At 37.0% G+C, this 25130-nt stretch overlaps 1 protein-coding gene across 1 annotated transcript in view; it reads left to right on the top strand.

Moving 5' to 3' along the window:
• Positions 1-14134, top strand: part of Rundc3b (RUN domain containing 3B) — a 163990-nt gene extending 149856 nt beyond the window's left edge. Inside the window, exon 12 of the mRNA XM_010632934.2 lies at positions 8665-14134. Coding sequence (XP_010631236.1) covers positions 8665-8810 — 146 coding nt within the window. The 3' untranslated portion in view covers positions 8811-14134. The remainder of the gene's footprint in view (positions 1-8664) is intronic.
• The last annotated feature ends 10996 nt before the right edge of the window (positions 14135-25130 follow it).

Raw genomic sequence — 25130 nt, 5'->3', positions numbered from 1 at the left:
TGCCATGTAAAGGTACATGATCCCAACAATGAATGTAACTGTACTGTATCCCTAAAATGTACCAATAAACTCAATAAAATTTAAATTAAAAAAAAATAAAAATAAAAATAAAATCACACCACACTTGAAAGAACACCAAAAGAAACATATAAAATAAAATGGCAAAGAAAATATCATGTAAAGAAACATAGTAAATATAACAATATACATATAAAATTATAATGAAATTCTAAATCATTCAGAATGTGAATAGACAACTCTGTACTGTATCCCTAAAATGTACCAATAAACTCAATAAAATTTAAATTAAAAAAAAATAAAAATAAAAATAAAATGGCACCACACTTGAAAGAACACCAAAAGAAACATATAAAATAAAATGGCAAAGAAAATATCATGTAAAGAAACATAGTAAATATAACAATATACATATAAAATTATAATGAAATTCTAAATCATTCAGAATGATTGAATAGACAACCAAATATGGACCAAAAAAATTAAAACACAAAGAAATCAGTAACAGAACTGATACAAGACAAGATAATTTATGCAAAATGCATTAGACATTATAAAGACAGCCATGTTTTAATGTGAAAGACACAGTTGAGATATATCAGAGCTATGCACCCAACAATGGAATAAGGAGACCCAGGTAGAAACCCAGTGACAAAAGGGGACTTCACACACTATTCTCAATATAAGACAAGCCTAATGTATCCCCAAAATTAAGGCTATGAAACACCCCTACAGCCCTCATATGCAGATTTGTCCCACGTGGCACTGTTGGGACAGGATGGAAACTTTACGAGGTAGATTCTGGGAGGCAGCTCCAGGCCACAAGGGCGTCTGTGCCCTTGATGAAGAGTGGGAGCTCAGTTCCTCTGCCGTGATTTGGCCCACAAGGTAAGGAGACCTGTTCTCCAATCCCTCCCCACCATGATGAGCTGCTGCACCCCAAACCAAAAGCAGCAGGGCCAATCAACCATGGACTGGAACCTCTGAAACTGAGAGCCAAAATAAATCTTTTCCTTTTATAAGTTGATTATCTTGGGTATTTGTTACAGTAACAGAAAGCTCAGAAAGTTCACATTCTGTTAGGATATAAAAGACGGAGACAGTATCAGCAAGGTCCATCTTATGAATATATGGAACTTACACCGTCTCTTAATTATACATAGAAGAGTAACAGAAGTAATTCATGAAGTAAAAGCATTGGAAATGGTAAAAAAACATAGAAATTGATAATGATAACTTTTATTCAAAGGGAAATAAACCTTTTATTAAACAATTCTTGGACAACAAAAAAATACAAGCTGAAACTATAAATTTCTAAACATAATGATAATAGATTTCATTATGGGATTTACTTGAAGCAATAATCAGAGAAATATTTATAACTTTTAAATACTTTTATGAAAAATAAATGAATTTTACTTAGCTCAAAAAGCTAGAAAAAGAACTAAAGAAACACAAGAAAATAAGGTTAAGATCACAAATGAAATGGAGTAGAAAAACAGTGGTTAAAAACACAGCTGATTTAATAAGAAAAGGGAAACAAAAATAAAAAGAGGAAACAATTATTGAAAGAAAAGAAATTTTAAAATTTGAGACTACATCGAAACTACTATGAAAATAAATTTGAAAACCTATATGAAATACTTTCTTGTGCAACTATACTACCAAAATTGGACAGGCCAAGGATTTAGCTCAGTGGTTCCACCACCTGCCTCGCAAGCGCAAGGACCCAATTTCGATTCCTTGTACCAAAAAAAACAAAACAAAATAAAATTGGTCATGTTGGCAATATAAAGCTTATATAAGTCAATATCCAGTTATTGAAGAACTAGTAAGACACAGAGAAGGGTGGGAGTCACAGGACTCCTTGGACATTTTAGCTAAATGTCAAAGATATTCCCCCAGTACTTCATAAATTATTATCCCAAATCATAGAAAATAAAGGAAAACTTTATAATTATTTTAGGAAATAGATTTAACTTTATAAATCCAATATGAAAACCAAAAGAAAATTGCAGATCAATGTCAAAATTTTGTGTCAGTACGGATATTGACAGAGTTCTAAATAACAGAGTCTAACATCATTTAAAGAAGGTGATATGCTGTGACCAGCTGGAGTGGTTCCAGGAATACGGTTGATTTGTGAATGTCAGAGATCGTATATAGAGCTGAGATATTAAAGGAAATCACAGATGCCAGAAAGGCTTTGATGGAATTCAACACTTGTACGATAAAATACTGAAGGAAAAAGAACTGAAGAATGTTTCTGTACATGAATGCGTGTGTGCACGCACACACGTGTAATGTGTGACCTTTTCTTAAAATGAGCGTTGTACTCAATAGTGAAATATTTAGCTCAGGACAAAGTAAAGGTATCAGTTGTGTCCACCACAATTCACCATTGTACTTGAAGTATTATCAAATGCATTTAGACAAACTGTAAGCAGATTCATGAGAATTAGGTGTTTGCATTTCATGAACCTGTTAAACAGAGAAATAATAACCCTAAACTTACACAATGAAAGTAGCCCCAGGAAGTAACTGGATATAAAGTTATTAGGCAGAGACCAGTAGGCTTCATGTGCACAAACAATAACAAATGAGATCATTTTAAAGATCAAGGGAAAACAATTTAAATAGCAACAGCAAAGATAAAATATTTAGATTTGGTACATTTGTTATTAAATTTCTATCTGAATAAAACTGTAAATCATTCTTAAAAGGCACAATAGTAGGTATGAGTAAACTTTAAAAATACTTTTTGAATTGCCTATAAATTAAAGTTAATCCAATCCCGAAAGTGCTTTTATTTTCTAATCCAGCAGTCACACATTGGAAGCTCACTCTGAAAGTACACTCTCATACTTAACCAGTGTGAAAATATGAATGCATTCTGGTGTGATGGCTCGTGCTATTCCCAGCACTCCAGCGGGCCAAGGCTAAACCGAGCTTAGACAGTTCAGTGACTCCGCCAGACTGCCTCACAGTAAAACGGCGTGGGAGGGACGGGAAGGAAGAGAAAGCGGGGTGGGCTGGGGATGGAGCTTGATGCGACGGTCCTGGGCTCAGTGCAGGCCCCTAAAGGAAGGGAGGAAGGAGGGAGGGGACAGGAAAACTATGTATACGCACACTTAGTATTCCTAACGCAGCTTACTGGTTTCCTCCGAGGTACATCTGCTCACGTGCATGCGCGTAGAGCTGCTATTGCACGTGCAGGCTTGCGTAGACCGCGGAAACACATCAGCTCTGCGGCCACAGAGTACACTGTGCGGCCCTTTTGTAACCACAGCGGCTGCCTTCCCAGCCCTACCCTATCTATGCCCCGTCCAAAACCGGACGACTCTGTCCTGCTGCAATTGTGTCATTCAAGAGAGCGACACAAAGCTTGCAGTACACGTAAGGCTGTCTGTGTAGCTAGGAAGGCAGCCTCGAGACTGTGGGACGGACACCCTCCCCTATTTAGAAAGACTTTGTTTCCATTTTTTTTTTCTCATACTTTTTCTTTTCCCTTCTTTCCTTTCCCCTACCCTTCCCATTTTCCCTACACCTTTAGCCCTTTTCTTCCTATTTCACATTGTAAATTATACCATAAAATTTTCATGCTTTGGACTGGAATAAAAATGTACCTTTAGAGTATTTTTCTATTTTTCTTCCTGAATGTATGCTAGATGATATATTTAACATTCCTTATGTACTTTATTGATTAAATTATTTAGAAGGAACATACCTTTTACAAGCATTATGGATTTTCTTTAAAAGAAACAAAAGTAGAAGTGAACGATGTAAGATGTCTAAAGGGCTAACTTTGGCGGTGGAACTCTAAATGATTACTTTTATATACTTGATGCATATTAACATCTCAGTAAATATCTGCATCTGAAAAAATCTTAAAGGTGAAAATATACTATTTATGATTTTTAAGTAGCACTTATATATTCTAAATTTTTAAATGAACAGAAAATCAGGGCTTTTGTTTCATATATTGCACTGCTGGGGATTGAACCTAGGGCTTTTTGCATGTCAGGGGGTGAGCGCTCTTCCACTGAGCTACACTTCTAGCCCCTACTGGGATTTTAAAATGTTTTTCTGTTGTCCTGTAACTTGTATTTCTTGAGGTTATTTCAATAAATATCATAGTAAAAAGACATAAAAGTCAACTCTTTCTACTAATTATTTAAACAAAAGAACATTTCAAAAGTTAAAATGCACTATAATCATTGCTGGAAAAGGGTGAGGAATTACCATTTTTTCAAGAAATATTTATTAAGCCCCTTGTATGTATCAGGTATTGTGTTACTGTAGACCATCAAATCTAAGATTCCCTGGGTTTTAAATACATTTAAAAATATAGTATATCACTGAAAGAAAAGAGAAACAAAACGCCAGCAAATAAACTTTGATGTACAGTATTTCCATATCTTAGAATTTTTGAATTTAAAGACTATTTAAGTATAATTTACATGCTGGGTGTGGTAGCACACACCTATAATCCCAGCATTCAAGAGGCTGAGGCAGGAAGATTGCTGAGTTTGAGGCCAGCCTAGGCTACATTGTGAGTTCAAGACCAGTCTGGTTTTGGTTATTTTGGTTTTTTGAGACAGGGTCTCACTATGTAGTCAAGACTGACTTGGAACTCACTATGTAGCCCAGGCTGGTCTCGAACTCACAGTGATCCTCCTGCCACAGCCTCCCGAGTGCTGGGATTACAGGCGTGTGCCACCATGCCCAGCAAGACCAGTCTGGACTACAAAGAGAGACTCTGTCTCAAAAGACATTAATTAATTCACATAATTTAAAATTCACCATTCTAAAGTGTACAAATCAGTGGTGACTAGATCAACAATTTGTACAACTATGGCCACTGCCTCACTTCCAAACATTGTCATCACCAAGAAGAAGCCTCATACCTGTTCATACTCAGGCCCGGTTACCCCTCAGCCCACACCTTGCTTTCTCTGTCTCTGGATTTGCTCCTTCTTGGCTTTTCATATAATAATCACACAATAGGTAGCTTTTTAAAAATGTGTGGCTTCTTTGACTTCATATGTTTTCAAGGTTGATCCATTTTTAACTTATGTTAATTTTTCACTCCTTTTTATGGCCAAAAAACATTACATTGTATGAGTATACCATACTTTTCATATTTATTAGTTGGATATTGAGATTGTTTTACGTTGGGGCTATTATGAATAATGCTAGGTCTACTATAGGGCTACTATGAATATATAAGCTTGTGGCGAATATGTATCTTTGTTTTTCTTGAATATCAGCCCAGGGTGGAACTGACTTGATCACATGTGCGACCATTTGAGAAGCTGCCAAACCTGTTGTAGTGTAGTGTATAGTGACTACACCATTTTATAATCCCACCGCCAGCATGCAACAGTTTCTGCTTCTCCGCATTATTAACACTTATTGTTAGGTACTGTTTGTCTTTTTAGTTATAGCCATCTGAAGAGTGTGAGCGGTATCTCATTGTATTTTAATTTGCATTTCCCTAATTAATGATTTTTTTTAGCATCTTTTCATGTGTTTCTTGGCCATTCACACGTCATCTTTGGAGAAACATTTGTTCTAAACCAACCATTTTTAAATCACACTACTTTGTCTTTTTTATTAAAGAGTTATTTATTGATTGACTGGTTGCTTGATTGGTGGGTATAGGGGATTAAGTCAGGGATGCTGCACATCCCCAGCTCCTTTTTAAATTTGAGACAAATTCTCAATAAATTGCCCAGGTGGTTTTAAACTTATGATCCTCTTGCTTCAGCCTCCCTCAGTGCTTGGATTAGTTTTTAATTTTAATGAAGGTCTATTTATTTAGTTTTTCTTGTGCTTGCTTAGGTTTTTGATGTCATGTCTAAGAAACTGATGCCTAATCCAAGAGTTACACAGATCTATACCTTTGTTTCCTTCTAAGAGTTTTGGGTTCTGGATTTCTCACTTAGTTATTTGATCAATTATATGGTATGTGGTATGGGCAGATAGTTCAATTCATTCTTTTTTTTTTTTTGGTACCTGGGATTAAACTCAGGTCCTTGCACTTGCAAGGCAGGCAGCGGAACCACTGAGCTAAGTCCCTGGCCCTTAACTTCATTCTTTTGCATCTGGCTCTCCAGTTGTCCCTACATCATTTGTTCAAAATAAAAAACTATTCTTTCCCCTATGAATGGTCTTGGAGCCCTGGTTGAAATCCGTTGACCATTCTCAGTTCTGTCTCCATTGTCTGTCTGTCTGTACCAGCCCCCACTGTCCTGGATGCTAATACACTGTCTTCTTTACCTTACCCAGTCCACTGTTCCTAGCTATATTAATCTTTGAGATGCTATTATAGTGCTGGGGATTTAGCTCAGTGGCACTGCACCTGCCTTGCAAGTGCAAGGTCCTGAGTTTGATCCCCAGTATCAGGAAAAGAGAGAGAGAGAGAGAGAGAGAGTGAGTGTGTGCTGGGATTATAGGCGTGTTCCATTCATAACTTCAGTCCTTTTCTAAGATTTTTTGAGTCGGGGTCTCACTAAGCCACTCAGTTGTCCACATGGGCTCAAACTTTCAGTCCTCTCTCTTGTCAGCCTCCTTGAGTGGTGGGATTATAGGCGTGAACCACCATGCCCAGTTTATAGTGGATACTTACCAAATGAAAATGAGTTTTAAATGTTGTTACCATGAGTTTTAGCTTGTTTTCCAGACTAAATAATAATAATGAAAAAAATATTAGCTGGGTGTGGTAGGTAGCACACACCCATAAGGAGGATGAGGTAGGAGGATTTTGAGTTCAAGGCCAGCTTGTGCTACACAGTGATACTCTATCTCAAAAAAAAATAATAATAATAAAATAAAAAAGAAAGAAAGAAAGTCTCTAGTTTCACCACTCAAGAGATTTCTTTAAAAAAAAAAAAAGTGGGTTGGGGATTTAGCTCAGTAACACTGTACCTGCTTTTGAAGGGCAAGGTCCTGAGTTTGATCTGCATTACTGGGGGAAAAAAAAGACATTTCGTTTTTATACTCAAATGTCCCAGAAAATTTGGGCTTCTTCACTTCCTTGGAGGGACAAATCCAGAGGCTTTGTCCATAACCGGGCGTCTGTTGCAAAGAGGAGAAGTGTCTGCCCCTTTGCCATATCCCTTTAGGCAGGAATTCAAAACGTTGAATTTCAATCAAAAATTATTTTCTGAGGCCAATTTAATGGGCAGGTCCCACTGTGAATTAACAGGAATGTTAGACTGGGCAGATCTGTCCTGTGTGCTCTTCTGTGGTGAACATGAGGACAGACACATTGGGTTGGTTTGCGTTTTGCGTAAACTGCTATCTGTGAAAGGGGAACCTAGGTGGTAATTGTGAATTGTCTCTTCTGTTTCTCAAGGGTCACAGACACAATGGCACTAATTATACAACAGTGCAGAAAGCTTTAACCCTATAGCAGACATGAAGGCTCTCCAGGAATAAAACAATATTTTGATGAAAAATTTTTAAGGTGATAAAAAATTTCAGATATGGTTAAGGTTGCACAATAATATGGATGTGATTAATGGCACTGAATTGTACACATAAAATGGTTAAAATACTAAAGTATAGGGTGCGTGGGTGTGTGTGTGTGTGTGTCACAATAAAGAAAACAGTTCTATAAGTATGTATATTTAACTAGCCATAAGTCTCTTTTAAAGGAACTTACTTAATGAAGTACAGATTTGAGGACATGATCCAAATTGATTCCTGGCGTGTTTAGCAACAGAGCTAATTTTGGCCTGAACTGAGTCTCTAGGCTTAAACATGAAGGCAATACTTAGATTATTACACCTTTTGTTCTAATACTGTACATGGTGAACATTTTAAAAATGAATGTACTAACTACTCATCCGTGCCTTTTCCTATCATTGTTAAATTTCCTGTGTTTCACTCACCAGCAAAGCTCTGTAATTAGCATAGCCAATCATCTTTTTGTGAGTGCTGCCATTTTAATTGGAGAGCTCAGAGCTGATGCCTTGACTGAGGTCACACAGCTACAAAGGACAAAGGTAGTAGACTGAGTCCTAGTAAAATTCCAGTGAATCATCTTTCATTAGTTATTTAATAAGCACCTACTATTTGCTAGGCATTGGGAGTATAATAATAAACATAGAAACAGCCCTTCTACTATTTCTTCTTCAGAGTTCTACTGAAGTCTAGCGCTTAAAGTTCCAAAAGTTCCTGATGCATAACAAATACTGAGTAAAGTCAACTTATGAATAGTCTCCTAAAACAAGGCCTTCCTCTTGTTAGGAAGTTCAGTCTGACCAGATCCATCTGCTCCCTAGTATGGATTTCCTGCTGTTTCTCTGCCCTGATGGCTGTTACAGTTACTTAGCTTGGATCTGTGTTACCCTTTACTAACCAACTGAACACAAACACGTTCTCCACAAACAGGTGGACTTAATTTGGATCTACAGCATTTTAACTTTAAAGTTTGACCTCTAGAACTTTCATGAAGGCAAAAGTAATCTTGTATAATATTTTTAAGGGTGATGTTGAGCCCACTGAAAGCTCGAACATGTTTAGACATAGATCTTTGACTTTCTGTAGCTAAGATATATTTTCAGTATTCTGTAAGTTATGGTTTTATGGTCTTATTGGTATGACCCTTAAAGGCTATTGTTATTTTATCCTCTTCAGGTAAAGAAGACACCCCTTCATTACTTGGTCTCTGTGGGTCTCTAACATCAGTGGCAAGTTACAAATCTTTAACGAGCCTAAAATCAAATGACTACCTTCCAAGTCCTACAGCAGAGATGACAAGTCCAGGCCTAACCCCATCCTGAAAAACTTTATGGAAAAGCCAGAAGTTTCTGTATTGTAAATGTTCTGTCTACATAAGTTTGACTGCAGGTGAGACCTTTGAAATTTTATATAGTATTGTTCTGGTCTATGTCTGGAAATCTATTGCTACACTTGATCTTAGCCAAAAGGTGGAGAAGCGATTGAAATTCTATTGCTTTGAGAATTTGGTACTCCATGTAAACTCGTAAGGAAAGAACACAATAGTCTTGCCATTTTTCATTTTTAAAAACTCGTATTTGTCATTGAGGTTTTTAATTGAATAGGCTTTTAAATACTTTTATTCTCCAAATAAAAAATTCATTGCAAATTGTGCATAATTATTATTCAGCTGATTTTTATGTTATTCGAGACTTAAGCTTCTGATTTTCTCGCCTTTATTTGATGATTAAATTTTCCAAAAGAAGGCAATTAATTTTATTTTGATTTCTCCCTAATTTCTAATGTTTAAATACCATATTTTCATATCAGGAAAGGGTCTTTGTTGCTATTTCATAATGATAGTTTCAGCTTTCCTTGAGCCCACAGCCTTGTGCATGCTAGGCAAGTCATGCTAAGCTTGACTTTCAGACAATCAGTTTTTCTTTAGCTCTTGTCATTTGGTACCATCCTAACAGTCCACGTAACACTTTATAAATTTTGTAGGAATATGCCTTTTTAGGCAGTTACTAACTCATTTGTAAAGGTGATAGGGAAAGTATTTTGTAGACATGTCTTTATTCTCTCAAGTTTTTCTTTAAAGATTATCAATTTTAAGATATGATCAGGTATGCCTGAAAAGGTGGCAACATTTCCAAATGTAGAATAATAAATGTTGGAAAGGGGTTACACCAGAAAGATATCAAGTTCAATGAAGAATTTGGGAAGTTTTTGAACAAACATGTCTAGGGTAATCACTATACTTACCAATAAATATCTGTCTGATAAACAGTGCTGTTTTTTTCCTCCCTGGTGTGCAACAGCAATGAATCATAACATGTATGTTTTACAGCCTCTCTCATTATGCCATGATGTCATTTTAAAACTGATGTTAATGTTTTAAAAAATTCCTACATTTCTGCAGGTAGTTTTTTTAATAATCCATATTGTAAATCTTTTTGCAATTTTTGAAAGTTACATTTATCCCTAAAAATTCTACCATATGTAAAATGAAAATAAATGAAGTATATTTTCTATAGTAAGTAATATGAAGAAAAAATGGTTAGTTGTGCCAAAGAAATTTTATATGTTGTTTATATGATGAGGCCACAGTACTTATTGGGGACTTCCTATGGTGTTTTTGTTTGTTACTAAAACACTGCATTCAGATATAGTAGCTTTGACATATGAGAAGAATGTTCCTCCTAAAACCATTTTTTTATAGGAGCTGAATTTGCCACATTCATTCTTTGTTTTAGAAATGTAAGAGTGTGACAGTTCTCCGCAGTACTTACAGCTTAGTCTCATACTAGGGAATATAACATCCAAGGCCAGCCTCAAATGTGAGGCCGTCCAGAAAGTGTCGTTTCAGGGACGAAGGAGGGCTGGAAGCTCCTGAGATACATTAGATGTGCAAGAGCATTCTCAGGGCGTCACTCTTTTAGCTTAAGGCTTTAACGCTAATAAAAATATAAACGTTCCTGAAAAGTGGTACCTTTAATCTATTATCAATTCTGTATACCTTATCAAGAATGAGGTTCCACAGCAGTTTTTAATCTGCATGGGGATGGAAGAAGGTATAAAATGAAGATGGTAGAAACTCTGGGAGGGCAGGATTAGTCAGTAGATAAGGAGAGGGAACTTGGGGAATTTTAGGCTGTCCTCGAACACTATTGCTGCTTTCCTAAAAAGTATCCTTATGTTTAAACGATTTCTCTTCCATGATCCATGCTCAGCTGTTATCTTTGTCCATTAGTAACTAAACAAAATTATTAAATGTTTCCATACATTTTTATAATGTATAAGGAAGTTCGAGATCACTGATTGGTAGTTTTTTCAGATTTATCTAACGGGAATAGTAATTTGTGCATCTTAATTTGCTGCTAAATGCAGATTTATACATGACATCCAAGTATAGCAACCTTTCCTCTTTTCTTAGAGATCCCAATATAAAATTCATGTTGTGAATTTCAGATTTCTACACAGTTCATTTCACACTACAGATAGTCTGTAAATGTTTGCATGAGGAAATAATATGTCTCAATTCTTAATTTTAGACGATAGTGTTTATTTTTACACCCCCCCCAAAGAATGCTGAAAATATGTTGATATTCCCACATGCATTTTGTTGCCTTGATGTTCTATACTTGTTGCATGTATATTAAAGATTTTGTACCATGCATTAATGGTCTTTTTTCCTTGACCAAAAGCTTCCTGATTGAAACTGTACACTGAACTTTTGTTTCAACTAATGTGGTACATATTCACATTTAAGATACTAATAGGAAAGCTTTAGATAAATCCTTATTTCAACCTGAATATTCTTTATTTTTATACTTACAGTAATGTACCACATAACATTCCAGTCAGTGACAGCTAACATAGATAACAGTGGGCCCACAAAATTAAAATGGAGATAGAAAATTCCTATCACTAGTCACACTGCAGCTTTTATATTATTATGGTTGACAAAAGAAAAATTCTGAGATGTCCTAAATTTAATTACAGGGGATAGAGACAGAGGAAAAGGTTAAAAGAGATCAGTCTATTAATAGCTTGCAGGTAAAACCCCAGAAAATACTTCACATTTCTGGAAAGAGGTTGAAACATTGACTCATATACCATCATTTCCAACCACCAGGCCCACCATACCCTGTATAAGTATAAACTTAACCCCAGCCAATCCAGAAACAACAGTTACTTCTCTGTACAAAGTGCCCTATTATCCCGGCCTTTCGCTATTCTGCGTTATACTGTCCCTCCCATTTGTAGCCAGTGTGGGTTTCACTTATCCTTTCCTTCCCCAGGGATCTGTTATAAAAGCCTTAGCGCTAGGTCTGGTGATTGTTTTCCAATCTGCCTTGTTGGTAGTTGTGGAAACTTGTCCCAAGCCCTGGTCCTTTTTCTGGCTAGCATCTATAAGCGATCAGTAAACTCGTTTCTTCTAAAAAAACCCTTAGTCTCAGGAGTTTTGGTTTAATATTGGATGGCAGCAGCAGTACCGAGTTTTCAGAGGAGAAAAGGATATGATTCTCTCAGGGCTGAGGACCACGCCACAGTAGCAGGCCTTTGAGATTCAAACCAGGTTAATTGCCCGCTGCTGGCCCCCTCGGAAGCCTGGAATTAAAACCCACACCTTGTGACAGTTACACTCACACTTTACTGGCTCACTCTGTGTTGGATCATTCACTGTGGCTGTCTCTAGACCCCTGTGGCAGAATTGCCAGTCTGGAAACTACTGAGTTGAGGGGATGCCTGCTGAGGATTTTGTATAAAATACTTTGAGCTCAGAGCGACATCTTATGGCTATTTGATTTAATTACAGTTTGGGTCTTGGCTGCTCTGGTTTAAACCGTGGTTAGCAATATTAAACAAGAGTGAATTATGACAAATTGCTTCTTCTAGCCATCTGAGGGAGATTCCAGGCATCTGGAAAACACAAGTAATAGGGCATCGTCCATATGATGTAGCCATCTTGTGGGGCTTCCAGAACTTTTCTGACATCATGTGATGTTTAGGGGCCTGCAAGACCTTTAAGAGGATAGCCCGTGAGCCACTGGTGACGTTCTGTAGAGTGGGACTCACAAGCAGCACTCTTCAAGCCCTAAACTTTCATCTCCTGGCCTTGGTTACTGAGCAACTCTTAAAAGTTATGTCAAGTCAAACTCTAAAGCTCCGGCCATTTCAGGAATGTCAACTGGGACCAGGTCAGAAATACATGGAGCTGAGCTGTACACATCTTACTGAACGTATTAGCCCTACGATAATATGTCTTAGCAATCTGCAAACACTGTTCCTTGCAACCCAAATTAGAAATCAAATCTCCCAAACAATTAGATATCTTACTTTGGCTAGTACACTAATGCTAATAGATTTACAGACTAAACTTGCTTCCCTGAGAAACTGTAAAATGGCGAAAGTTCACAATTAAAACAAGAAAAGAAATATTTAGAAAGCTCTAAAGAATCTTTCCCCAATACTAATGTTCTCTCCTTTAAGCCACATCCAACTCTCCCTTTCACTCCAGGACTTGAAAACCTAAAGAAAGCTACATAAAGTATTTATTTGTAAAGGTTAAGTCCTCAGGTCAAACACACATAGAAATTGCTTTATTTTCCCTATCTGGTAAGGTCTGTGCGCTCAAGTCAGTAATCTAGGAAAACCAGCCAATTTCAAATAAATAGTCTCCAAAAAGTGCAAGTAATACCTGGCAGGGGAGATACCATGATCACAAAAAGTACAACTTTCTGGCATTATAGTTGGCCATTTTGAAACTCTGTGTAAGGAGAACCTAAATGAAAGCTATAGGATCTTTGTGTCTATATTTTTATGTATGTATGTATGTATATGTACATGTGTGTTATGGCTTGTATCTAGATGTCTTCTGAAAGTCTCATGCATTCGTACATGGGGGGTTTACAGAGCTGGCTGGCTCTAGAGTATGTGATGCTGGGATTATTCCACTGATTGGAATTAGCATCGTTCTGAGTGTGGCTGAATGGATTTACTGAAAAGTGTTGGGGGACCACCCACCAAGGCGCGTAGCCAGAAACAGAAATGAGAGAAAAAGAAAATGGCAGAGTGGTGGTCTGAAGCAAAATTTAGCTTCTCCAAGATCTGAAATCCAGACCTGAAAAATAACTTGTCAAAGGAAAAAAGAAAAGCAGATCACCAAGATCAGGAAAGAATTGACGGGAAAAATTAGAAGCTATAGAGCAGTTGTCAGAAAGATGGACCACAACGCAAACACAAGGAAGAAACTATTTGGACACTCTCCAGCCCTTGCAACTCAGGGTGAGGGGAACCTGGCTCCCCCAAAGCAAGGTAAGTGTCTGGAGTTAGAGATACAGGGAGAAATGGCACCAGAGCCCATACTCTTTGTGAACTGCAAAAACAGTGCAGGGTTACTTTGTTTTTACAGAAATGGTAACAGAAAATCTTCCAAATGAGAAACATACATAAAATGAGGCATACAGAACACCAAGTAGCCACAATCAAGAACCTCAGCACATCACAACATACTCAAAACCCCAGAAGTCCAACACACATGCAAAATCTTAAAAGCTGTAGAGAAAGGCAGTGAATCACAAGTGTATTAGAATTACAGCGACTGTCTCAGCACAAATGCTAAAGGCTAGGAGAATGTTATGGCTTGTGTCTAGACGTCCCCCGAAAGCCTCATGTGGTCATAGGTGGAGCTGTTTTTCAGAGGTGGCTGGATTGAGAGTGTGTGGAATTCATTCATGGTGCAATGCTAGGCTCCAGGGCACTATGATTACAGGTGAGTGCTGCCCACCCTAAGTAGTCTGGATGAGACAAAGGGGGCCTAGAGATGCTGTTAGTCCCTTATTGTATTTGCTATCTTTGCCTGCAGTGAACTGCTTCTCTCTGTGATGCCTCTCTGCCATGTGCCACTGTCTTAGAGCTAGCCAAGTATGTGCTGAAACCTACAAACTATAAGCCAAATAAACCTTTCCTTCCTTAACTTGTGTCAGGTATTTTGTTTCAGCAACAAGAAAACTAAGACAAAGAGCTTGAAGAGTTTTAAGCCCTAACAGTTAGCAACTTCTAACCCAGACTTCTACAAACTTTCCTTCAAAACTGATAGAGAAATAAGGTATTTCCACAACAAAAATACCTTAAGAAATTCATACCCACCAAACCAACACTCCAAAAAATTGTCCAGGATACCCTAGAAGGTGACAGTGAAGTTAACGATGTCAAAGTCCAACAGAATTAATCTACCAGGGTGAGCAGTGAATTAGGGGAAGGGAATCAGCTACAGGAAAATAATACAATGATAGGAATAAGTCAATGCACTTCAGTAATAACTCTGTGTGAATAGTCTCAATTCCCCACCAAAAGAAACAGATTAGGAGAATGCATCAAGAAACAAAGCTCAATGATACACAGTATAGAAGAAACACATTTACTCCAAAAAGAAACACAGATTAAAACTCGAAAGATGGAAAACAATATTCTGTGCAATGGGAACCTGGAGAAAATCAGATTTCAGATAATTTCAGATAATTTTCTATAATTTCATATAAGGTGAATTTCAACCCAAAACTGATCAGAAGAGGCAAAAAAGGTCATTACATATTGATTAACGGGAAAATTTAACAGGAACAATTCAACAGTTATATCACCAAAACCAGCACACCTAAATTTATAAAACAAACACTATTGGGAAAAAATCAGATAAACATCACAATTATAATGGGGGAACCTCAATACACACTGTTACAAATAGATCAACTAGACCAAAAAAAATCAACAAAGAAATACCAGAGTTGAACCAAATCTTCAAACATAGACTTAACAGACAGCTACAGTGTTCCATCCAACAACAGAATACATGTTCTTCTCAGGAACACATAGAGGACTTCGTCCAAAACAGACCACATGCTGTGCTCATGAAGCGCATGCTTAACTAAATGCAAAAGAACTGAAATTATTCCACACACATTATCAGACTGCAGTGCAATGAAACTACGAATCAATGGGAAAGAAACCACAAAAAATGGACAAACACATGGAAACTACACAAGCTCTTGAAGAATCAATGGGTCACAGAAGAAATCAAGAAAGCAATTAGATAGTTCTTAGAATCAACCTATAATGCCAATACAACTTACTAGAACATATGGGACACATTGGAAACAGTCCTAAGAGGAAAGTTTATAGCTGTGAATAACCACATCACAAAACAGAGAAAGCACAGATAACCTAATGATGCAACTCAGTGTCCGAGAAAAATGAACCCAAATCCAAAGCTAGTATGAGTAAGGAAATTATAAAGATTAGAGAAGAAATTAAGGAAATTGAGACTTAAAAAACAATACAGGGAACCAAAGTCAGAAAGATAGAAGAAAGGAAAGAAGGGAAAATAATAAATATGAGAGGGGCCAGGAGATTTGGCTCAGTGGTTCCACTGTCTGTCTCACAAGCACGTGGGCCAGAGTTCGATCCCCAGTATGACAAAAATAAAAAATAAAATAAAATAAAATGTTTTTTGGTTTTTTGAGATGGTCTCACTATGTAGTTAAGGAAAGAAGGGAAAATAATAAATATGAGAGGGGCCAGGAGATTTGGCTCAGTGGTTCCACTGTCTGTCTCACAAGCACGTGGGCCAGAGTTCGATCCCCAGTATGACAAAAATAAAAAATAAAATAAAATAAAATGTTTTTTGGTTTTTTGAGGGGGTCTCACTATGTAGTTGAGACTAACCTGGAACTCACTATGCAGCCCAGGCTGGTCTCGAACTCACAGCGATCCTCCTGCCGCAGCCTCCCGAGTACTGGGATTACAGGCGTGCGCCACCAGGCCCAGCTAAAAAAAATTTTTAAAAGGAAGAAAAGAAAAAAAAAAGTATGAGAAGAGTAAAAAATGGAAACAAAGTCTTTGTAAATAGGGAATGGTGGAGGGGGTGAAAGAGGGCAGGGGAATGGGGAAAAAATGAGAACCAAGATACATCAGGTAAACGTACAAGATCCTGATGATGAATGTAACTCTACTGTATACCTAAAAAGTACCAATAAACTCAATGAAAGTAAAAGTTTATTCATAGGAAGAATAAACAAAACAGACAAACCCCTAGCCAATCTTGCAAACAAGGGAAAGACCCGAATTGTTATGGTTTATATGTAGATGTCCCCGCAAAGCCTAATGCATTCGTAGGTGGGATTTTAGGGAGTGATTTCATCATGGTAGCATGGTAATCATCAACAGATTAGTCCACTGATGAGTTTATAGCTAACTGTGATGTTGGGAGGTGACACCTGGTTAAAGGAGGTAGGTTGTTGGGCGTGTGCCTGAGACAGTAACTCCCTCCTTGATTTCTGTTTCCTGTCTGCCATGCCATGGGCTGTTTCTCCTTTCCTGTTCCCCTCTGCCATGCCACCCTGCTTTGGAGTCAGCCAGCTATGGACCTGTACCGTACAAACAGCCAAAATAAACCTCTCCTCCTTAAAATTGTGAGTATCGGGTATATTGACTTAACAGCAAAAATGTAACTAAGACACAAACCAGTGCCATTAGAAATAAAAAAGGCAAAATCACAAAGGACTGTCAAAATCTAGATTATTAATAAATATTTTAAGAACCTGTATTCTGATAAAATGTACAATTTAAAAGAAATGGATAGATGCCTAAATACATATGAACTAACAAAGCTGAACCAAGAAGACATAAAACCCCTAACTAATCCAACATCAGGCAATGATATTGAAAAAGTAACTTTAAAAACAACCAACTAACAAAAAGTCCAGCTCCCAATGAATTCACTCCTTAATTCTATAAGAACTCTAGGGGAAATCTAACAACAGTACTCCTCAAACTTTTTAATGAAATCAAAAGGGAAGGAGTGCTCCCTAAGTCATTCCTTGTAAGCTAGCACTACCCTGATTCTAAAACAAAAGGACACAACCACAAAAGAGAACTACAGGGTAATCTTCTTCATGAACACAGATGCAAAAATTCTCAACAACATACTGGCAAACAGGATTCAATAATCATGAAAAGATCATATATCATCACCAAGCAGAAAGCCTCCCAGGGATCCAAGGATGGTTTCGTATACATAAATCAGTCAATGTAATACACCACAAAAACAGGACAAAAATCACATGATCATCTCAACTGATACAGAAAACACCCTTGACAAAATCTGAAATGCAATCATGATAAAACCCTAAAGAAAACAGATATGGGCTTTCCTTATCTCAATCTGATAAAGGCCATTTTAAAAAGCCACTTATGATAAACCAATTACCAACATCATATTAAATGGGCCAAAGGTGAAAGCTTTCCCTTTACAATCAGGAACAAAACAAGAATGTCCACTGTAACCACTCCTGTTCCACATAGTATTTGGAAGGATGAGGCAGGAGGACTGCAAGTTGAAGGCTAGCCTGGGTTAGGCAGTGAGAGACCCTGTTTCAAAATGAAATCTTAAGAGGGGGCTGGATGTAGTTCAGTGGGACAGTGCCCTCGGGTTCAAGTGCCCGTAGTAAAGCAGTCTTTTAAGAAGGGGTAGAGTATGGCCTTCCACCTTACAGAATCTTACCTGATGACTTCATGGGAAAGACATCTCCATATAAATTATTTACAACCTACTACAAAGATCTTTTCCAGGGACTTCATGTGAATCCATCTGCAGCCAAATTTGAGGAAACTGACTTCTGGATCCACATTTGTCACTTTGAAAACAGTCTAATACACCTGGATGGTCCAGAGCCCCCATTATTCACCTCAAGCATTATCTGACCAGGAAAAGCTGCAGTGGTAATTTTGCTCTTAGGAGTATTTAATTTTGATTGTGCTACACTAAGGTGGTCAGCTTCTTTGTGTTTCTGACTGTGTATATTTCAAGGAATGCATTTATGGCATAGTGACCCACCTCAACAAAAGTGGAATCACCACTGTTTGGACAGATGCCACATAGGACAGTGCTTAACATATTTTATTAAGCCTCTCTCTCTACACAAAAATTCAGACTCCATCAAATGAAAAAACAAGAGGAACATGCTGGTATGTTATCAAGATGATCAAGACAAAGTAGATTTGGATTTTATTTCTAGTGTTTTTATTTAAGCAAATAATCAATCAATCAGATTGTATTTAAGCAAATACAATCAATCAGAAAACATTCTACCACCATTGGTCAAACAGTAGAAGACACTGCTAAAAGTAATGATGCCCACGAAAACCCAATGTTAAACATACTCAAAAGATTATACTAGCTACCTATACCTTTTCAGAAGAAGCCACTATCTAGAAAAAAACTAAAGTTTCCTGATGGTGATAATGTGACTGATCTCTCCCCATTTAGCCACCCTTTTATTGCCCATACTTTGGTTTTTTAAAATTTCACTATGATTACTTATAGTCTTCCCTCCTCTGTGGGACATGTACTCCTAGGAATAAGCCTTCCTAGCAACTTGAATGTACTCTCAACTTAAAAGTGTTATTCAAACATTATAAAAACACCAACTTTCATCAGTGATACTTATCACGAAAAGATCTCAATAAAAAGGGGAAGTTGGGCCGGAGATTTAGCTCAGTGGTTCTGATGCCTACCTTGCAAGTGCAATGACCCGAGTTCGATTACCTGGTACCAGAAAGGGGGGCGGATTATTTTTGTTTAAAGTTCTGAATTAGCATGGGATGGTAAAGGAGAAATATTCATAAGGAAACTTAATCAACTGTTTCTTCTTCATAAGTCTTGTCTATGTCTTGTACTCTGAATAATAACTTTGAAGATAATGATACACAATGTATTAACTACGGTTATTCATTTGTTATGTTAGGAAATTTTATTTTTTCATGAAATAAAAAAATTTTTTAAAAAGCTTCTGGGCAAAAGAAAAAATGTTTTCATATTTGTGTATGTATGGTGAAACTTTGGTTTAAATCCTGGCTGACCACTAGGGCCACCACACCCTGCTTACTTATAAACTTTCCTGACTGTTAACACCAAACAGTGTAGAAACAACAATTACTTTATAGGGCCCAGTGCATTACTAACACATCTGTGGTGATACTAATAAAAACAAACCTATTGTATTCCTAATCCTATAAAAGTACAGCATGATTATGTATTGTAATATTTAATAAACTGCTGATTTTATCCTTGCCATAACGTATTTATTATTTCAAAGTACACTTCTACCTATAAAAATTTCACTAGAAAAAAAAAAGATTTCACTGAAAACAGTACCTGTTTGGTGTTAGGTCAGCAGCAGCCTCATACATCTTGTGTTTCTCATGCCTCTTAACTGATGTTCTTTTTTCCTCTTGCCTGACTGCTCTGGCTAGGACGTCCAGAATTTTACCAAAATGGTAGTGTGAGCACACTTGTCTTGTTCTACATCGTAGAAAGCAAGCTTTCAGCTGTCCCTGGGAAAGTTTTTAAAGGAACAAAGGAACAAGACTATGTAAAAGCAAGACTGTATTTTGAAAGAATAAACCTTGGCCAAAAGGATGACACTAGTCTGAGGTTGAAGAGAGACGTGGTGGGCAGGTGTTCTTCTGGAAGAATTTTTTTTGTGGAAGGTTGTGACTCTGGTAAGATTTTGTGACAGTTACCAGTCAACAGTGCATGACCTCCAAGCTTTCTTTATGCCTTTGTCAAGCTATTTATTTTTTAAAAATATTTATTGAGTTTATTGGTACTTTTAAAATATAGATTACAGTCACATTCATCACTGGGATCTTGTACCTTCACATGACCTTGGTCCTCCTTTCACCCCCCCCCTCCACCCTCCCCTATTTAGTCTTTGTTTCTATTTTTTCCTTTTCTCTTATTGTTTTCTTTTGCCTTCTTTCCTTTCCCCTACCCTTCCCACTTCCCCTACTCCTTTAGCCCGTTTCTTCCTACTTTACAATGTCATTTATACAATTTATATCTTTATACTTTTAGTTTTTAACACCAGAAAAATTATTTGGTATTTATACATATGTCTTATTTATTTCACTTAAGAATATGGCCTCAATATGCATCCATTTTCATATGAATGGCTGTAGTCTCTTTCTTTATGGCTGAATAGTACTCCATTTTATAGAAAAACCACATCCTCTTTATCCAGTCTCCAACTGATGAGCAACTTGGCTGTTTCCAAGTTTTAGCTCTTACAATCTGTGCCACTATAAACATGGGTGCATATGTATCACTGTGGTATGATTCTTCAATTCTTTTGGAAAGATACCCAGCAGAGCTATGGCCAGGTCAAATGGAACCTCTAATCCTAGTTCTTTGAGGTATCTCCATATTAATTTCCACAGTGATTGCACCAGTCTGCAATCCCACCAACAATGGAGAAGGGTTCCTTTCTCCTCAAAACCCCATCAACATTTGCTATTGGATGACTTCTTGATAGCAGCCATTCTTTGTGGGGTGAGATGAAATCTCAGGGTTTTCATTTGCATCTCTCAAATGACCAGTGATGTTGAACACTTTTTCATATATTTATTTGCTGCTTTTACTTGTCTGACAAATGTCTGTTTATTTCAGATGCTCATTTTTGAACTGGATCTTTATATTTGCGGGACTTGATTTTTTTGTTTGTTTGTTTGTTCTTTATATGTTCTAGATAATACTCTTTTGTCTCAGAAGCTGGTAAAAATTTTTTCCCAAACTAAAGATTGTCTCTTAGCTCTGTTGGTGGTTTCTTACACAGGGCAGAAGCTTTTTAATAAAATTAGATCCCAGTTGTTGATTTTTTGTGCTAGTTCCTGTGTTACTGAGGATTTGTTCATAAAATCTTTTCCTATGCCAATGTCTTCGAGAGTTCTGCCTATCTTCCAGCAAGTTTAGTGTTTAATATTAGATCCTTAATCTGTTTTAATATTTAGAACTTTAATGGATTTTAGTTTATTGCATGGTGAAAGATAAGGGTCTAGTTTTAATCTCTGGCAGGTTGAAATCCAGTTTTCCCAACACAACTTATTAAAGAGGCTATCTTTCCTCCACTGAGGATGGTTGGCTCATTTGTCAAAGATGAGGTAGTTAAGTACATCTGGAGTTGTTTCTATATCTTCCAGTCTATTCCACTCATCCTCAGGTCTTTTTCTTTGCCAGTACCATGCTGTTTTTATCACAATGGCTTTGTAGTATAGTTTCAAGTTGGGGATTGTGATAAATGTGGTACTCTCTGCCATGTCTCTGTTGCCTAGAATTGCTTTTGCTATTCTAAGTCTCTTCTAGTTCCAAATGAATTTTTGGATTGTTTTCTCTAGTTCTGTGAAATATACTGCTGGGATTTCAATCAGGATTGTATTGAATCTGTACAGCAGTTTTGGTAGCACGGCCATATTCACTATGTTGATTTTTCCTACCCAGAAGCAGGGGATGTCTTTCCATTTTCTTATATCCTCTTCAATCTCTTTTTTCAGAGAGCTGTAGTTTTCAGTGTAGAGGTGTTTTATTTCCTTTGTTAGATTAATTCCTAGAACTGGGCATGGTGGCACACACCTGTAATCCCAGCACTTGGGAGGCTGAGGCAGGAGGATCGCTGTTTGAGACCAGCCTCCTGAGTTCCAGGTTAGTCTCCTACACAGTGAGACCCTGTCTCAAAAAACAAAACAAAAAAAATTAATTCCTAGATACTTCAGTTTGGGGAGTGCTATTGTGAAAAGAATTGTTTCTCAAATTTCTCTCAGTGAGTCTGTTTATGTACAAGAAGGCTAGTGATTCTTGAGTGTTGACCTTGTATCCAGCTACTCTACTAAAAGTGTTAATCTAGAAGACTTTTGGCAGTTTTTCAGTCTTCTATGTAGAGTATCATATTGTCAGCAACTAATGACAATTTAACTTCTTCCTTTCCTATCTTTACTGCTTTAATTTGTTTTTCATGTCTAATTGCTGTGGCTGTTTCCAGAGCTAGGTTGATCAGGAGTGGTGATAGTGGACATCCTTGTCTTGTTCCTGATTTTAACGTGAGGGTTTTCAGTTTTTGGCCATTTAATATGATGTTGGCTTTTCATAGATAGCCTTTATCAAGTTGAGAAAAAGACCATCTATCCCAATTTTATGTAGGGTTTTTATCATGAATGGGTGTTGAATTTTGTCAAATGCTATTTCTGCATCTATTGAGATGATCATATAGTTTTTGTCCTTCACTGTTAATATGGTGTATTAATTTATTGATTTACGTAAGTTGAACCACCTTTGCATCCCTGGAGTAAATCCAACATGATCAGGGTGTATGATCTTCTTGAGGACTCTCTGCATTCATTGTTTGTCAGTATCCTATTGAAGATTTTTGCATCTATGTTCATTAGTGAGATTGGTCTATAGTTCCCTCTTTGGTTGGGTCTTTCCCTGGTTTTGGAACCAAAGTAACACTTGCTTCCAGAATGAATTGGGAAGTTTTGCTTCCTTTTCAATTTTATTGAAAAGTGTAAAGAGTAGTGGCAGTAGTTCTTCTCTAAAGGTCTTGTAGAATTCAGAAGTGAAGCCATCAGGACCTGGGCTTTTCTTAGTTCATAAAATTTTAATTATGTTTTCAATTTCACTGATTGTATTTGGGGTATTCAGAATTTTTTTATCTTTTTCATTCAACTTTGGTAATTCATAAATATCAAGAAATCTGTCAATTTCTTCTGTGTTTTCCATTTTATTGAAGGTTCTCAAAATAGGTATTGATAATCCTCTGGATATCTGCTGGATCTGCTGTGACTTTAACTTTTTTGCTTCTAACTGCATGGATCTGATCCTTCTCTTTCCTTTTTTTGACAAGGTTGGCTAAGGATTTATCAATTTTATTTTTTCTTTGGGAAAACCAACTATTCAATTCACTGATTTTTTGTATCATTTTCTTAGTTTCCATTACATTGATTTCTGCTCTGATCTTTATAATTTCCTCCTGTATATGAGCTTTGGGTTTTTCTTGCTGTTCTTTTTCTAGGAGCCTAAAGTTTGTCATTGTTTGTTTGAGCTCACTTGGTTTTCCTAGTGTGGGCATCCACTGCTATGAATTTTCCATGCAGAAATGCTTTCATTGAGTCCCATAGATTCCTGTACGTCCTACTGACATTATCATTTATTTGTAAAAACTGACTAATTTCTTCAATTTCCTCTGATCCACTGATTGTTCAGGAAGTGTTGTTTAATTTCCATATGTTTGTGAAGTTCTTGTGGTTTCTTATGCTATTGATCTCCAGTTTAATTGCACTATGGTCTGATAATATACATGAGATAAGTTCGAACCCTTTGCATTTATTTAAACATGTTCTATGAGCTAGTATGTGGTCTATTTTGGACAATGACCTGTATGCAGCCAAAAAGAATTTATATTTTGTTTTGTGGGGTGGAACACTCTATGGATGTCTATTAAGTTCATTTGTTCAAAAGCTTGGTTCAGTTCTAGTATTTCATTGTTGATTTTTTTTTGTCTAGATGATCTATTTGTACTTAGGACACCCACTATAATTGTATTAGTGCTTATTTGGTTTTTCATCTCCCTTAATATTTCTTTCATGTAGTTGGGGGCATTCATATTTGGTGCATAAATATTTATGACTGTCATCCCTTCCTCTTCAATTATTACCTTTACGAAGATATAGTGGCATTCTTTGTCTCTCTTAATCAGTTTTGGTTTGAAATTTACTGTCTGCAAATAAGATAGTTACCTCTGCCTTTTCCCAGGTGCCTGTCACATGGCGAACTATTTTCACTTTGTCTATGAATTTCTTTGATGGTTATAACTGATATGTATTGACTTATCTTTGTCATGTTATTGTCCTGTTGTTGGCTCTTTTTAATTTTTACCCCTCTCCCTTTAATTTCTTGCCTTGCCTAGTTGATTTGCTCCATTGGGCCTCTTGGTGTTGTGACCTTCATTGTCTTTTTCTAGGATATTGTTTAGAATTCCTTCTAAATATTGCTGGTTTGGTATTCATGAAGCTTCTCAGGTGTTCTGTGTCATGGAAGTATATTTTTTCTCCATCCATTTTAAAAGAGAGTTTTGCAGGGTACATCAGTCTAGGTTGGAGGTTATTTTCTCTTAGGGCTTCAAATACCTCACTGTAGGCCTTCCTTGACCTTAGGGCTTGTGTTGAAAAGCTTGCTGTGATTCTGATCAGCATTCCTTTGCATGTGATTTCTTTTCTCTAATTTCTTGTAGTATTTTGTTCTTGGGTTGGGTCTCTGGGATCTTGACTATTATATGTCTAGGTGTAGATTTCTTTTGATCATTGCTAATTGGAGTCCTACATGCCTCACTTATATGTATGTTAAATTCTTCCCCTTTGGGAAGTTTTCTGTCATTAATTCTGTGAACAGCTTTTTAAAGTCATTTGTATTTTCTGCTGCTACTTCATGGATTCCTATCAGTCTTATGTTTTTCTCTGCATCATCTAGGAGTTGTTGGACAGATTTCTCATGATCCCTTACTATTTTTAAGAGATCTTTTTTCATGGTCACTGACTGAAATCCTTTTCTATCTGAATATCTATCTTCACATTCATTCTTTCTGCTGTGAATTGATCTATTTTGTTACTTCCTGTGCTAGGAGTTCAGGGTGTCCTGGTGGTCTGACTTTTCCACCTTGTTTCCCCTAGAATTTGCCATTGGTGAACTGGAATTCTGTATCTGTGCCTTGCTTAAGTGTTTTCTCATTTCTATTTTTGTTGTTGGGCTGTCCTTGGTTTAATTCTTGGGTTAG

The sequence above is a fragment of the Fukomys damarensis genome, unplaced genomic scaffold, assembly GCF_012274545.1.
Source record: "Fukomys damarensis isolate Sample0158 unplaced genomic scaffold, DMR_v1.0_HiC HiC_scaffold_4, whole genome shotgun sequence".
In the NCBI taxonomy this organism is placed as follows: Eukaryota; Metazoa; Chordata; class Mammalia; order Rodentia; family Bathyergidae; genus Fukomys; species Fukomys damarensis.
This window is presented reverse-complemented; position numbering and strand designations above follow the sequence as displayed.